Source organism: Trichoplusia ni, chromosome 10 (genome assembly GCF_003590095.1).
Source record: "Trichoplusia ni isolate ovarian cell line Hi5 chromosome 10, tn1, whole genome shotgun sequence".
Taxonomy (NCBI): Eukaryota; Metazoa; Arthropoda; class Insecta; order Lepidoptera; family Noctuidae; genus Trichoplusia; species Trichoplusia ni.
In genome coordinates, this window is record NC_039487.1 from 11714100 (window position 1) to 11732282 (window position 18183).

The window sequence follows — 18183 nt, forward strand, 5'->3', positions numbered from 1 at the left end:
TTGACAGATAACTATAGAGTGATGATTGAGTTGCGGGTGTTAATTTTATTTTTACACTTTGGTAACACGTAACGGGTGTGTTTGGATAACTTGTTAGTGCTCCCAATTTGTATTAGATTAGGTGCATCCCGCAGGTAAAGAATGTGATAAGAGGCTTGAGCCCGAAGGCAAAAACAATACCTTTCGCGACGAAAATGCATTCATTCGTTCATTCGGACCCGATTGACTTCAACTCGCGACTCTACCGCGGCAGTAGCTCATGTTGAGGTCTCCATTCGGATCCCAAACTACTTTGCAACCCCGTAGTAAAGCGTACTAAAACAATTAATTTTACAAGCTCTATGCTACAACCAATTCTGAAGTTTCCTCATGTATAAGTTTTAACGAGTTGATAACCTCTAACGCTTGTTAAAGTGAAACTTTCCTTCAGTCCCTGATATTTAAAGTAGCTGGATTAAAACATCTTAAAATACATATAGATACAAGTGAAATCCGACTCAGATATTCCTTATCATATGGAGGTTACTGTACCTTCTACTATTCTGTTTGTTTAAAATATTAGAACCGAAGGTCATCGATACAGTTAACCTCACCTTGCTGAACAGCGAACAATCAAGGTAAACCGCTAAGAGAGCTGTTAAAAGGTTTCCGAGAAAAATCTTAAAAAAATTCTTAATTAATGTCGTATCGCTTTTTCCTGAAATATGTCTGGGCCCCAATTCCGCTTTTACAATGACCGGTGATTAATGGAAATAGTGGAATTGGGCCCAGATCTGTGAACATTTGCGATCTGCCCAGTTTTGCTAGAATCTTAAAACAGGCAACATGAAGAACATATTTCTTGGTTTTTTCAGATTTTTTCAAACGTTTTATTTGCTCAACCACATCTAGTATAAACTTTTAAAACGCTAGTCTGGAGTAGTAACGAGAACATTTTATCTAAAAAGGTTGCATCTTGAAATAAGTGTTTTATGTAATTTTAATAATCTTAAGTTAAATGAAATGGAGCGCAGTTATTACATTGTCACTGACTTTGATTTCGTCTACACTTAGTTGTTCCACTTCTCCTGAAACAGTGTTTACATGATTTACAATGAAGTTTTCGTGTTTTCGGTAACCTTTGTACTCAGGTGAAGCATGAAAGAATTCGGAACGAAGATCTCTTATATTAAAACACGTTTCGAACAGTATTGGATGTTCGCGCAGGCGCGGTCGACCAATGCCTACTTTATAACTGCAAACATTATACCTACTACGCAAATTCTAAATGTAGTTTATTTACTTTCGAACATTTCTTACGTATTTGCCCCAACTATCCGCCATTCCGCTCTTATTTTTACTGAGCATACTTTAATACATTTATGTGTTAAATGTCGACCGTTAGCATTTAATATATTGTTATCCATAAGTTTTTCTTGGGACTGATACAGTGAGTACATTTTGATGTCGATTTATGATTGTATCTCATAAACAATATTTTGGAAATGTTTCATGCAATCCATTACTACTTCCTCGGGGTCGTCCATCACGTTTGGCATAAGGCCTGAAAATAAACAATGTGTTGTGAGTTGTGGTCGCGTCCATCATGTGGATCACTTCCTTTTGTTAACCAGTCAAATTGATGAGGAATCATAAAACATGTTTTCGATTTGTTTCGTTTCATAGAAGTATAAAGTGATTGTGTAAGATTTCGATTACAATGAAGACATCAAAGAATCTATTTACGTTGTGTACTGTGTGTGGTTATCAATTACTGACAAATTCATAAACGTCGTGTTGGCCTAGAGAATTTATTCTAAAAACGCGCACAAGGTCTCCTACCGACTGTGTCTTACATCCATCAAAACTTGTTATCCTCATTATCCCAATTGTTTCTATTTCTCCGGGTAGCACAAGTACCGTTTCTACGAACAGCTACTGCTTGACGTATATTTCTTAAAACCGAAGTGATATTCTAATTCCGTCTTAATGTAACGCGTGCATATCCACAGATTGGTACCAATCGATGTTTGGAGCCCGAAATACGAACCACTTGTTCTTTAAGCGTCCAGTTGTCTGCGTCCTTGCGTCATAGCGTTTCACAATCACCCTCAAATAATATTCATGGAATCAAAACTGGGCATCACAATAAAATCTTTGCTACCTTCCCCGTCTGTATATTTATAAATTGTTTGTTTTGTAGCAGATTCTTGTTAATGTCTGCGAAATTTTTCCTGTATCTTGTTTTTGATAATTGAAAGAAAACCTAATGGGGATAGGCATTGAGTTGTTATTGGCTTCTACAGTTCCTTAAGCATTTGTTTGTTTTTGTGGTAGAAAATCTCCCGGATCTGGTGGATTCTTTACTTCTGATCAATTTGATTCATGCTTTGTTTTACATTCATCAGCCTAGCTTCCTATCGCATGCGTTTTCACGTTTTCTTCCTTACTCATATCCAGCATGAAAAATAATTTCAGTGTAGTCCCATATATTTATCATCCACATCTTCAAAATACTAAAAGTCTAGACATTTTTGAGTCACACATACCTCTCGTTTTTCTCTTTTTTCAACACTCATTTAGGCAAGCTCCCCAAAATGAGTCAAGTTTAAGAGTAACACTCACATGCGTGATTTAGCGAATGATTCATGTTAAGTTTTGAAAGTCTACTTATTTGTTTGGTTTTTACATTAGAACTTGGATTTCTTAGGACTGTCTTTGCTTGTTGCCTTTTACATTACATCGTTAACGGCATATTCTAGATGTGTTACCCCTAAAATCGTGATTAAATTATTATTTAGGATACTATTCTTTGTATTCACTCATCTTACTTTCAGTTCTAGTACCATATAACTATATAAAAATTTGTTACAACGCATATTTTCGATATCCCGTCCCCCAAGGCTAACCTATTAGATTATAGATTAATAGACTCAACTACAACTTTGACGAAAGATTTGATTTGACTCAGAATTCTACAGACAAATGTCCAAAGACAAGATGCAAACCATCCGCACCCGCCCACTGGCCACATCCACTTTATAAGTACATCCGGGAAAAATAAAACAATGAATGAAAACATATTCCTCACATTTATCGATGAATAATAAGTATTGGGAAATGTTATTATAATGTTGATTCATAAACGATAAGACTTGTTACATGGCATTATGAGCTAAAACACGTCATGTTTCCTTAAATATCTATGTGTGTAGTCCTTCCCATCGGGATCGAATTAGTCTAGAATTCGGAAGTCTTTTCACCTCCATGTGAAATTAAAATTTTACATAACATTGAATTCTTAAAGTAAGTGAGATATTTAAGTTTTGCGGGAGATTGAGAAATATAGACCTTTTCGTAACTACCCTCTCTACAGCTTGTCCAAACGTTCGTAAAGTCAATTTTGATCGTTAATCGTTAAAAATACGTAGTAAAGTAGGAAGTACCATCGATTTTGGAACATTGGGGTCAATTGTGACAAAATTTCCAGTCCCACCTACATCCCTACTATTAATGGCCAAGGTCAGTCATATTTTCGTCCTACAAATTGCCCTTCGAGTGGACAAACAAGTGGACGCTCGACCGTTTGCACAGCATAATGATTTACATTGTACCCACAAACCTGTGCAAACCAGAAACTAATAATTTGCAAGAAATATTGGATTTACTGCCTATTTATTGCCGCTATTTGGGGTACAGGCAAGTCTAGGGTCATGGTTATTGTTCTCTTCTTCCTTGGTTAAACCCTCGCTGTTGTAAGTCGAGTTCCAGTAGTTTTCGTTCGACTCTTGCTGTAAGAAGTTTGACCCTTGTGTCACGGAAGGTCTCACAAGGTGAAACAATCTTGACAAGCATTCGTGAATCACACAAACTCTTGTTGAACCTACTACACGTCGCGAACAATGAGTTAGTCACAACCACTCGGCCATCCGTGCTACTGTCTATTACCTAAATATCAGGCATCTGCAGGGTGTAATCAAAAATGCAGAATTCTCCATAATTGCTACTAACCATCTTTATTTAAACTGTTTCTCGGAAGTATCAAACTATTTTCATATCATCGGCACTTAAATGCAAGATTGGATGATCATCTAGCTAGCCTCAGGCATTCATAATTGCTATCGTCAGATTTCGTCGAAGAGTGTACAAGTCAAAAGTGAGTCAGGTAAATAATTTTCCTACATAATAGACTTTACGGAACTGATAAAAGTTTGATAAAACTTTTCAAACTTTCGCTTGTTTTCCTGAAACATCAACGGCACGTTTATGAGCAGTGTCCTGTTACTTTATCAGCGTAATCCGAGTAGCGCCACTGTCGGCTGAAGATTAACTAATTAACTCGTCAAACTATCGACATTTTATCAAATTAGTGACGTCATCGCTGGCCATTTCTGGCGCGCAGTTACCGCTGCCACTCGGCCAGTGACGCCCCCGTATCGATTGGGGCTCTTAGTAAATTAGTGATGTGTGCAAACACCACTCGATGAAATTGAATTGACATATGTCGTTAACCTGCTGTAATTTGCACTATTTGTTTATACGATAATATGTCACGAATTTCGTTTTTTTTTGGTATATTTGGAAAAGTACCGTTGTTTATATTTAAAAATAGGTACGAGCTATAAATATACTTCTTACTTCTCTCATATACTTACCTAGAGCACATGGTGCACCGAATGCACCATTTACTAAAATAAATCGAAAGAAACGCTTCATTAACCGTCAGCAGAATTCTCATTGAAACTACGCCAAATCATTCATTTTGCTATATCAAAACAAAAGTCACTATATATCTTGTCAAAGCGATGTGCGAAACTGCGAACAAAATCATTTACTTGCCATATATGTGCAACAAACTCATAAAACAGTTTAACGAGACACGCTGCTGGCAATAAATAATTATCTCGTATTTAATAATAGCCAATTCATACGGTAAATCATCGCGCAATAATCAATTTCATTACTGCATGGTTGAAAATTCAAAATGGCGGCGCGAAATTTGCAATTTACGCGCCATGGCTAAGATGCATTGTAACATAGATTATACGCGATTTGGAAGCCCAAACAATGGCTTCCGGCAAAAAACCTTTTTATCTAAATTTTTAAGGTTTTTTATCTAAATTGTTTAAATTTGTTTGCAATTCTTTTTAAATTTTATTCAGTTTCGCATTTGGCGCAAAAGTTTTAATGTAGTGTGGAAACTGTTCTGGATTGAGTTCTGTTTATTTTGTATGTATTTTATTAACTATATTATATCTGTTTATTTCCCAAATAAAATAAAAATAAAACAAAAATATAATTTGGTAATCTCAGTACATTCCATATTTTATTTTTGTGGGATACAAAAGAAAATCTGACAACTTAAACTGAATCTAATCTCATCCTCCGTTTGTCTTTTGTGATAGATTCCGTATTACAATGATTTGAGACAGAGATATTTCCATTTACCCCGTGATGATTAAACAAAGAAAAAATAGTAATAAGTAAAGCAAACTTATCAAATTATTATTTAAAATCTAACTTCAAATTCCCAAAGGCGAAAATATAGTTATTTCAACCCTACGCCCACTTCTCAAACACTAAATCCATGAACACCTAATAATTCTTGTCTACATTGTCATTTTTCGCTTCATAATAACAACACAGGAATAAAATTGTAGAGCTTTAATGTGACATTTATGAACAGACAGACAATAACAGTTGAAAACAGTTGTTAAACTTTCAGCTAACGCGGACAGCTAGACATTTCAATTATAATTTAGAATAATAGCATCGTTGCGGTTTCGCAGTAGATGAGAGGAAATTGTATCACGTGAAGTTGCTAATTAAGAGGAAGATTTATAGCAAGTTATGGATTTTATTTTCATTTCGTGTCTTTCTTCTAGACTACAAGCTTGTCAAAAATGAATTCCCTCGTTCAGAATCAGATCAGTTTCCTATAATTAGATGTTTTTAATAGTTTGTTCACTGGGTCAAATTCTGTTACGTCCTATTAAAATAAAATCAAGGAGATTTCTCTAGAGTCCTGCGTCCAGTTCTAGAGCCTAGTGGATTTGTAAAATGATGTGCAAACATTGGGCGAGAAACAAAAACACATCTACGAAAATCCAAAGAGTTTCCCAGGCTACCCCATGTTGATTACGTAATGTTATTTACGTTATAACTGAATCTTATTTTAAATTCCGAATACTTTCGCAGTGGAGTGGTCAGACGGCGCCAGCGCACGTAAATGGTACATAGTTTGTGTGTAGACTAAAATAAGAATGTAATCATTACCAGCCGGATCTGATCCAGCGGGCTCTCCGATGTCTTTCGTTCCAAACTATTCCAACGTAATTATGAAAATGAATTTAATTTTTGAATTCCCATTTTTTTTCATTGTTAATGAAAGCGTTGCCAAACAAAAGATTGTTGAGATAAGCGCAGATTAAAAATGCAAGGAAGCTGCGAAGATATTAGATAAATATTCTGCCTGTCTTCTGCTTTGATTGAAAACAGTTTTTCATGGTTGCATAACTAAAGCAACTGATTTATCGAAGAAAATAATAGAGGAATTCAAACTGGACTTTGATCGGAAGAAATTATTAACGGAAATAAGTGATTATATGTTTATTGCTTATAAATTCCAAGTAGGTGAAATAAAAATACTTTAATGTTTAAATAACCACCCAGTAGAAACTTATAATATTTGCAAAAGCGTAAGAGTAAGGTTATTATTTTTCTAGCTGTTACCGGATAATCGAAAATGATCCCACTGTAACATAAAAAGGATAAAACAATCCTATGTATTAATTCTATTTATAAACTATATGTGTACTTACCGTTCATACAAATTACAGCGTTTACAATATTAGCAGGATAAACACACAACACGTCCCCTACGTTAATTTCCTTCCCTCAAAGTCTAAACTATTATTAATTAAGAAGATTTATCCAAATTAAACAACCATCGCTCTTAATTTCAATAAAGAAGCATTAATACACTGTTTAGATTAATGAGACCCGTATAGTACGTCTTAGAACATTTTCTAATAAGGTTTGGAAGTCATCAAGTAGTGGCCGAGCACTTAAGAGGGCATCAGTCATTACGAGCACATTAATAGCAGTTTGTATGCAGAGGATGAGGGACGATGGGTGACCGCTGCAAACAAAAGAGGCCTTGGAAGCAAAGGTGCTTGCGAAATCATAGTACTTGTCTTTGCAATGAAGAAATGAAAAAGAGAGAGAGGAAATTCCTTCTAATCCAATGTGCGTGTAGAGTTCTGAAATATCAACCAGTTTTGGGTCTCCGCTAAGGCTCCTGACGTGTCCGTAATGATTAGGGAGAAAGTGAATTGAAAGACATTTATTACCTAAATGTCTATTGTAATATTACAAAACCCCGAAAATAGACTATTTGTAGATAATATATGAGCAAGGTTTGAAAAAAACAAATTGTAGCAAAAATTGTTTCACGGTTGCATCGTTAATATAAAAGATGGCAAGCATAACAAAAGAAAAGTATGCTTCCATAATGGTTTCCTACATTTTTTCAGTTAAGAAAATCATGTCGGTCTAACGGATCTGCATTCAAGTCAGAACTGTGTCAGTTATAGCTATTTATGCTTTCGTATGCGATCTGTTTGTGTCGTCATGTAGATCCATGCTAATGGTCACCCCACCGTCTTTGCTCCGCGTAGTTTTTACCGCATAACTTCTATTGAGAAATCTACTAGAAAAATACATGGAAATGTCGTGACTGTTAAGTACGCGCTATAAAATATTGGTATCAGATTTTTTGTATATCTCTTCCTACCTGTTTAAATTGTTTTTAAAACCAAGTTAGTCTTTATTTATCCGTGCTTTAGATAAACAAAGACTAATTTGGTTTTAAGAAAGACTAACCTACAACAGAGGCCTAAGGGTGGCTTAAGGTATGACATCAGGTTGTTCAATAACCTGGATATGATATACTAATCTACTATTCGAAAAAATATATTTTTAACAATTCCTGGTAACTTCATGTGGGTCCACATTTTTATTGTTTACACTTAGGGCTATAAACTTTCGTATCGAAGTGGCTTTTACAGAGGCCTCCCACAGCGAATGATTGGCGAAACAATAATATGTGGACACGTAATGAGGACGAACGGAATCTGGGAGGGAAAATAATGAGATCAGACGTGGATTCATTAGAAAAACTGGCAAACGTTTTTTGATTTGAAATCTGTGTCAGATATCTCAGCAATTCGAATTTTCAACGACGACCGATTTGATCTTAAGGTTAATGGGTAAATTTTTCATAACTCGGAAAAAAATGCAATCGAAAGCTTTCAAAGAAGATGCTTTTTGTTAAAAATAGACTAGCTATTTAATAATAAATACTTATGACGAATTAATATTTAGAACCCTTATATACCCTCTAATCTCTTAGTAGATAATAAAAGATGCAAAGTATTTACTTATCTATTTGACCACTTACGTAAGCATTTCTCCGTTATACCCAATTTTATGAACTGGAGCAAGATAATACATTTTAATCCTATGTTCCGTTAGAGTGACATTTTTTGACAATGATTTCTGTATACATATAAATCGTACCGTCTGAGTCTGTGCTAGTTTATTTGACTCATCTTTTACGTCATCTTTTGTAAAGAAGTATTTACATAAAGATATGTATTTGAGGTTAAGTCATCAAGGATTAAGTACCGTGTTTTCATTTAAGGACACAATTAAGCTTAATTTATGTTTATTGTAATGTCCATAAGTTATAAACGAGACAATACAAATGTATTGTTAAATTATCTAGATAGTCAAGAATGTAGGCAAAAAGTATCCACAAAATCAATTTACATAACCCAAATGTTACTCAACTCCTTGACATTTCCTTAAAAAGATCTAAGTAGGTGTCGATAATGATCGTATAAAGTTTATATTTGTAATATGACTAACAACACGTGCTCATACAAACATGTAATATAATACTTTGTATCTCTGTTACAGATCCAACATGGCTGAAAGAAGCGTTTAACATTACAATGTCAAATAAAAAAGTATAAAATGTCAAGAAAAAATTCGAAATTAAAATTTTAAATTGTGTGAAGTGATAGTGAAGTGCGTAACAATGTCTGATTCAACATTCGATATGTATTCCGAGAACATTACAAAAATGGAACAGAATATAACCCAGTACCCGACCGAGGCGACGATCCTCGCGGCGGCGTGCGCCTGCATCTTTAGCGTCGTCGGCGTCGTCGGTAAGTCCCTATTCGCTGTTTGTTTATTGATTAATATCTTGTTTAGCTTATCGAGTTATGGGCCTCACGATTCGCTGCGTGCCTCATGCCCGATGCAACTATTCGAGGAAAGCGTTGAAACACTGTTTGTTTACAGCGACGTCCCACTGTACAAACAATGTGTCATATCCTAATAAACTACATTTCAGAGTTCTGTATCATTGATATTTCATCAAGTTGTTTTCAAAACACTCGAAGTGGTGTTAGTGTTAAATGGATTTCCAGAGATACATAAAAATGAATGGTATGAAACGACTTCTATTAAACAAATCTGGCACAAAACTTTCAGCTGGTATAAAAATGTTTGTTTGTTATTGTTAGTTCACAGATGGATTATTGCTATTAGATCTATAGATGTTGTTCTTGTTACACATAAAAGAAAGGTACACAATGTTCGGCGTAAGCTTTGTTTACATTATATTGAACCTTACCGCACGACGCTCGGTCTAAGAATAAACTTCGTCCTACGTATTCGGCAATTGTATTTTTAACGCATTTGTTAGCAGCTCAATGTACTCACTATCACTAGAAAGCGTTCAATAATCGGTCACTTAACACGAAAGCAACATAAAACGCTAAGTGCCGGTCGTAATCGGACATCAAACGGTTTGTTACACGACTCGATACCTACTCGGGAACAACTCGCTTTCGGACGTCCAGCTGCGTAAACAAACACACTGTGCTCGGACCGCGGACCAGGCTGCACATCACTAGCACTGGAGCGAGCTGCGTTCGATGTTTGAATTATATTTTTTTTAATATTGATCGAGATGTGGTTGTGTAGCATACGGCATTAGAACACCTATTTATAATTTTTGAACGCAACAAATTAGTTAGTCGATTATTTTATGATCAAGTATCTACGTAACAGGAACTGTATCAGTTCTTGTTCATCAGTCAACAGGAAATGAAAGAGATAATTTATTAAGAAATAAACAGCTTCAAATCTTACTCATGCAACTACGTATTAAATTAGTGTCTGTACACTTGAGTTGTTTAGATGTAGGACGCGTTATATCTTTTACATAAATACAGACAGACAGGACTGATTGAAAGCCCAACAAATAAACGGACATCAAAATATTTTATTGGATCTATCATAATTTGAAAAACAAGAGCAATTTCTTTGAACAAACAAATGCCATTGAACTAACATTTAATAATATTTTCTTTAATATCAACCTTCATTTAACGCGCCCTTTACTCCGTCTAATATCTCACATGACATAAAACAGTCATAAAATATATCTCGAGGGCTGTGCCCTGTACACGTCGGAATGAAAGAGCCCTTTCATCGGACGTGACTAAGCTTCGAGCCCCTTCGAGTGCCACTGAATGCTTAGCTGAAATTAATTAAAATAATTCATTAAAAACGGGTCACGCTTGTCGAATTACTCGATTGTAACGAACCGGAGATGACAGATTTGAAAGGAAGGATCATTTTTATTTTTATAATGAGATGCAGGCGTTATTGTTCAGTAATGCCGAGGCATTACCATCAGTTAAACATTCACAGAATCACAGCGCCTGTGTATAGTAGGACAAGGCATGGTAAATGACTTCTGTGTCTAGAAGATATCATTAGCTTCATGGCAGGATTGTGTATGATACGATATCCCCAACTCTATTAACAACCTGAATTTCACATTCATGCTAAGCCTAAAACATACCATAGTAACACAAATGCAACAGGTAAAACATTACCCCTTTCGCAAGCATTCCGGTAAAAAGCAACAACTCTATCTCGGAAGAAGCGCCTCTAACCCGATAAATATTAAATCAAGAGCGGAATTTTGAATAGAAGTCTTCATGGCTTCCCTTTCTCAGTGACGAGACATACCGAACAGTCTTAAACCTCTTTCCCCTTCTTTTCTGAAGACCAGACATTAGCAATCTATCGCAAAATAACCACACGCTATCAATAAACGGAGTGTCTATAGGTATCGTTATCGAAGGCATTTAGCCGCGCTAGGGGACATCCGCCATCACCACCCCAGATATAAATAGAAAACAATAAACATTAGCGTGTTATTGTCTGCCTCCAGATGGCTATGTGTTTACTTAGTTGGTTTCACTTTTATTAGAAAGGTGTTGGGTCGATATTCCCGTAACTATATACCTATCTACACATGTGTATTTATGGCAAAGTTTAATAGGAGAACTGGTCAAAGATAACATTGGGGATAGCGAATAGAATTAGGGGGTTTTTCGGAATGGTAGGTGAAAGCAAAAATTAATGCCATACGTAAAGAATCGATGGATTTTCTCAATTGTTTGAAAATGTCTATTCTTTTGAAAGGTAACGTGACATGGAATTGTCATATATGTATAATGGCTGACCTATTAAAGTTTGACGAAAATAAAGGACATCGACTTGTTAACCCACGCTAAATATTTTGATATTGCTTTTAATGTGTGATGTCTGCCGTGATATAAGCAATGGCACCAATCACGTCTCAAAGAGCACCTAATGGAGGAGTTTATCTTAATTGCACCTCGAGGACTTGACTGCGACCACTTGTCATGAGAACAAGCTTTATATTCAATCTCTGACAACCCTTGCTCGGAGTTGTGTTTGGAATGTGTTTAGTATCGGTCGAATATCCGTCTTGATGGCAAAATGTCTTAAGTATGTCGTAAATATGAAATAAAAATCACCAAAGATAGTAGGTACTCTTGTTAAGTAAGGAAATCGGATTCCACTAAGTATAATCAGGACGTCAGAAGGAAGTAAGGAGATCTAATATGAAGTCTATATTAAAATAGTCGTATGTGGCTAGCCACAAGGAGGCCCTGACTGCGTGTCACTGCACTTCCTATGAAGCGATGTGCATACGATACTAAAATGATGTAGAGATGAATTCCATTAATCCCAGTTTCCCTTTGCTATCAATCAGTTTTTGCCTGTCGTATAGGGCATAGGCCACCGGCTTGTGACGCCACAGGATACATCAAGCAAGACTTTTACCTTTCTCAATGTAAGAGCCAATATACATATGATTTCAACTATCATTTATAAATTTAATTCATTCCCTTGAGGTTTATCTTTCCTCATTATTTATGTCAAGCATCAATCCCTTTAGTATCAAGAAAAAAATGACAATCGTCCATATTTTTATAAACATTAATTATTATTTTTTCTGCCGGTATTATCGGGTTGTGTAAATAAATGTGCCACACTTCTGATTAATTACGAAGATTTGCCGATGTGCAGGGGAAGGCTGATCGATCAACTGGTATCGGTCGACAGTTGACCCGGGCTCGAGGGACGGTTTAGCGGAGAATAAACATGTGTGGCGATTATTGATTGCTAGCATTGTTTGTTTGAATAGGATAGTGAGGGCTGATTGTATTTTGACGCCCGAAGCAAAGAGATGGGTGGTATAAGTTTGACGTTACTGTCTATCCGTCTGTCTGTCTGTGGCATCATAGCTCCCGGATGAATAGGCTTTATTTGTAGATGCAATACGTGAAGTTTTAAAAGCTGCGTCGTCGCAAACATAATGATACTTCTATACAATTTTATGTATCTCGCAATGTATGTACATTACCATGTTTAATTTACTGATGGCTTCACAAATATTTAACCTGGCACCTGGAATCGGTTAACCCTATAACCAGAACCAGTTGGAAGTCGTATATTATTAAAATGATCTGTCTCTATCTGATCAGTATTAATTAGAGATAGGACAATAAGGACAGTTGGATCACAGAACTAGCTCATTGACCGATTGTCAGCACGCGCTCATGACGGATAAGTTATCGATACAAAGCATACGTCATTGTCACTCGCACATTCACACGTCAGTTTTTGTCAACTTATTACAAGAACAACTCCCGTGTTTTTGTGGTATTTATTGTTAATATGTGTAAAACTTACTAAAATAAATATTACAACCGCATTATGGGTATTAATATAGGGAAGGTTTGAACATTGATCAAGATGTTAACTCACTGCCGGATGACAATTTTAGATGCCAACTGAAATCTAGGTTTCCTCAGAAGTTTTTCGATGGTGTAAAAAGCTTATACAAATTTGAAAATTACACTGAATTGCCCGTTTTGAGATCGAACAAATCTGTACATTACACATACAGGGCAACACCAACACGACAGCGTAAGAAAGAGATAAAACTTTAACGTTACAGTTAAAACTTCAAAGTTACCGTAAGACTGTTATTAGTTTAAATAAAAACAGTAACTTAACATCAGAAACAATTCAAATAATTTACTACGCAGGTACTAAAACATTAACCAGAGTACTGCCTCTTCACAGAATGTTACTTTTAAAACTAATAACGCCACATAGCAAATAGGCGAAACGTAATGACCAATAAATAAACATGTGCCCTAAATACACGTTTTCTATATGAAAGTAAAGCAACGCAAATTCCGTTAACAATTATAAAGAGAAATGGAAGTTTATGAGTTGTAACACTATGATAATAATAGGCTTACTGCTAGTCGCTTTAACATCTGTGATTATTCGGAGAATACAAGTGGGTTCTGAATAAATAGGCTAAAGAAATAGACGGGAGCTTTTTCAAGAAAAACGCACTTTATAGAAATACATCACCAATGAAAATAACAACTATCTAGTTATACAGCGTTATACACATGTTATACAGAAAAACAATATCTTACCAGACCTAACAATATCCGAACAGATCGTAATTAAAATACATCATAATTAATGTATCAGCTTTCCTTATGACTTCTTTTACTCGTATGGTTGACGAAGATACAGCCTGGGCCCTGGGGTCAGAATTTAAGGCGCCCGTAATCCTCTTAAGGTCTTTAACACAACATTCCATTTCTTTAGGGATGTTAGATTTCTCAGTTTATTTTATTACACCGTTTAGGAAGTGATAATATTTTTGTTATTAAATATGCACATGAATTCGATATTACTGCGTTTTGTATTCATCCGTCCAAAGGCCATAACACTAGTCTATTATTATTCTTGAATTTATTACTTTATCAGAAGACGCTTTTTCCCAGTTCATTTTAAAAAGTACACTACACACACCACAATACAATGAAGACATAATTTAAAAGACGAAGTCAACCGCTCCCTCCCGAGACGCGACGCAGTCAGGTGAGGAACCCTCTTGAATTGTAATTTGGGCTTCAAAATGGAAAGAACAAATCAACATTATTATATTTTCCCTGAACCAGTTCATCAATTAAATAATGAATATATAGATATAATCGGGATAGATTTAATAATGAATCATTATCACGAATCACGATAGTTACTAAATACATTGACTAGTTTTGTTAGTTGTGGTTTGTTGTCAGTCCGCGTAACCTTAACTGCTTAAAAATTACAAATTTCTTTCCATTATGGATGTTATCAACTGTTTGGTTTCCCGAAGGATTAAAGATTTTTATTAGCCTTAAATTTAAATGCACCCTTTATCACGCTTTAGCTTTCAATTTTTTGTAAAAACTACCTACCTACATTTTTTAGGAACGAATATACTTAGGTATAGTTTTTTCTTTTAACGTTTTATATATCAATCATTTAAAGGTCATAAATGACCAGAACCTGTTAACTAAAAGAAAATAGTCTAATTGCAATAAATTATTTAAAACACATAAATCAATACGTGATGAACCACTTATTATAAAGATTGTTCCACATTGTCTCGATAAGGTGACGGATGTCAGACGTAAATCATGAAGCTTTGATGTATTGTGTGTGGTCTCATCACTTTAGACCTGCAGGGTCACAGACCATCGTATACAGGGAATAAGAGGTGTCAATGAAACTAGAAATAAAGCCGTATAAGTTTTATACTTTGTTCTAACTACTCGACAAGGTAGAGCAATTCGGTATTTGACAAATAAAAAACTGTTTAGTCGGTCAAACAGATTTCACAAAAAATATTGGAACCTATTTTTTCTTTTATCTCGTAAGCAAAAAGAGAAGATAATACAGTGATTTAAAATCTCGTGTGACGTCACTTACCAGTACGCTTTTTACTAGCAAGTGATGTTGCTATTCTCACTAAAATCATTTTCATAATCTTAAGTGCATTTAATCTTATTAACTTTTTAATTATGCTATAAAATTAAACATACTTCTTCAATATTTTTTGGAAATCTGTCTGACGAACTTATCAGATTTATATTATAAGATTTATTTAAATTCCCTATTGTATCTCCGAAACTGTTCACAGCTGCTCTAGAGGATTCCTTCAAGCTTCTGGAATGGAAAGGACGAGGCATTAATATAAATGGCGAATACATCACTCACCTTCGGTTTGCCGACGACATCGTGGTCATGGCAGAATCGCTGGAAGAACTAGGGCAAATGCTCGGAGACCTCAACAGAGTATCACAACAAGTGGGTCTCAAAATGAACATGGAAAAAACTAAAATTATGTTCAACGTCCATGTTAGACCCACCACAGTCACTGTTGAGAACTGTGCTCTTGAAGTTGTACACGAATACATTTATCTAGGACAGGCAGTCCAGTTAGGTAAGTACAACTTCGAGAGAGAGGTCAGTAGACGGATCCAACTCGGCTGGGCAGCGTTCGGTAAATTGCACAACGTTTTCTCGTCCAAAATACCTCAGTGCCTTAAAACAAAGGTGTACAACCAGTGTGTGTTACCAGTGATGACTTACGGCTCTGAGACGTGGTGCTTCACGAAGGGACTTTTCCACAGGCTCAAAGTCGCTCAGCGAGCTATGGAGAGGGCTATGCTCGGCATTTCTCTGCGGGATCGAATCAGAAATGAGGAGATCCGTAGACGAACGAAAGTCGCCGATATAGCCCGTAGGATTAGCAAGCTGAAGTGGCAATGGGCGGGCCACATAGCGCGAAGATCGGACGGCCGATGGGGCAGAAAAGTTCTGGAGTGGAGACCACGTACCACCAAGCGCAGCGTGGGACGGCCACCTGCCAGATGGACCGACGACCTGGTTAAAACCGCTGGGTTCCGTTGGATGCAGGTGGCAACGAACCGGTCGCGCTGGAGAAATTATGGAGAGGCCTACGTCCAGCAGTGGACTGCTATGGGCTGACATGATTGTATCGATAGACTTATAATAAGGTTTACTACCTTAGACCACACATTGTGGAATGCAATAAACTATTTGAATATTAAGTATTTCTATATAAGAGATTGCTATAAATTTCTAAGTTTAACACTCCAACGACTTTATTAGATCTTCAATCATTATTTATTACATTTATACACATTTTTACATTTTTCACAATTAATACTATTTATAAGGCAACTTGTTTTTTATAGACTCGTTTTTTCATATGTAGCTTGCTTTAGATCCCACTGGTGGTCAAAGGCCTCCTCCTTTCTCTTTCAGACCGCTTTTGCGAGTTCTAGGCCAGGAGTAGATTAATTTACCCAATTAAAAAAATATTTACATAATCAAAACAGTAAAGCGAATCCAACTTATTTAAACTAACTCTCAACCAAAGAATCATATGTCTTCCACTAAACCCGTAGTAAAAAAGCGATAAAAACCAAAAAGGTCGGTGCTAAAAAAAGGTTTGCTATGTTATGTCTCGCGTAGCAGCTCGTTAGAGAGTAAACAGTGAATGATAAACAGTGCCGGGGTAAATTGCGAGTCGATTTAATTCCGTTAAGTGGCGCCACTCGATTCCACGTTTTATAGCAATCAATCGAATCGTTTTGTTTACAGAACGAGGGTACATCACTAGTTATTTATAGAGCGTTGTGCTAGTTAATTATTGTGACTTTTAGTAGAGCTTAAAAGCGTAACCAAATAATTCGTTTTAATACTTCTTTGCTCTGCAGAAAGGATAAAAGTCCTATGAATTTTCCTAGTAACAATTGTACCTACTAATAATTGGGTATATTCTTATCAGATAGCAATAAAAAATCAGATGCCTAAAAGTTAAAAATATAAGTTACAACTTCGAGTTATTAATCACTTTAAATTAGTCAACATGTTTAGCTATCGGTGACGGATATATGTATTAATGATGGTTTTAGCAAAAAGACACACTTGGGTTTAACATTAATAAATCATAACTGGAACCCTTTAAAAAAAGGTTCTCCAGTTTTTTCTCCATACCAAAGCATATTTCACTAATAAAACAAACCGTTAGTTTACGTCTATTTGTTTCAACAGTTCACGATTGGTTTTGACAGATTTGACAACATTGTTTATCTTGATTTTGCGCAGTATTTAATAGATTTTCTTTAGAGCTATATAATTTCTATACTTCTAAATAGATAGATCGAAATATTAAAAAGTTTTCTTCACGAATTACTGTAGCTATTAACTTATCAAGAAAATATTGACACACCATGACATTTTGTATACCAAACCTACTCACACTACAACTGGAACTAAACCTATAAAACCACAATACACAGTTATATATTAGTTATAGTCATAAAAGCATATTTTGTTCCGGTGTTCAATAGATCTCAATAATCTATGAAAATAAAACTGCAATACAGATCTCCGAAGTTATAGATAGATACCGACTACGTGCGCGTGGTAATGTGCCTGAGAGCGCCGCGTCTACTCCACACATCATCTACAACTCTATAACATAAAATATTTATGTGCAAGCTTAGCCGAAGCTTATCATAGATTATCTGAAATCCTGCGCATTACCCAGGCATAATGTGCAGTTTAATATGTGATTGATTTAACAAGTGTTTGTTACTCAGTATTGACGCAGATCATAGTTTTAGAAGCTATTTGAGGGAAATTTGAAGTTTATACCGGTGTTGTTGTGTATCGCTAACCTAGATGTTTTAAGAACTGTGTACTGTAATGACTTACTTTAAGTTGGCGTACAGTAAGTTTGAAATACAGTGTAATATGGATCTCTTTCTACATTGTGCTGTAGGTTTTATTGCAGGACAGAATATTACAACTAATTAAGGATTTCCTCACGCGTATTTATCGGTCAGTTCG

At 35.8% G+C, this 18183-nt stretch overlaps 2 protein-coding genes across 3 annotated transcripts in view; both read left to right on the forward strand.

Moving 5' to 3' along the window:
* LOC113498030 (sodium-dependent neutral amino acid transporter B(0)AT3-like) overlaps positions 1–18183 on the forward strand; it is a 423880-nt gene that overhangs the window by 172744 nt on the left and 232953 nt on the right. The gene's annotated exons all lie outside the window — the stretch shown is intronic.
* LOC113498044 (protein trapped in endoderm-1-like) overlaps positions 1–18183 on the forward strand; it is a 49806-nt gene that overhangs the window by 16213 nt on the left and 15410 nt on the right. For both annotated transcript variants that reach the window (XM_026877934.1, XM_026877935.1), the window contains exon 2: positions 8962–9215. In XM_026877934.1, the coding sequence (XP_026733735.1) occupies positions 9083–9215 (133 nt within the window). In that variant the 5' untranslated portion in view covers positions 8962–9082. The remainder of the gene's footprint in view (positions 1–8961; positions 9216–18183) is intronic.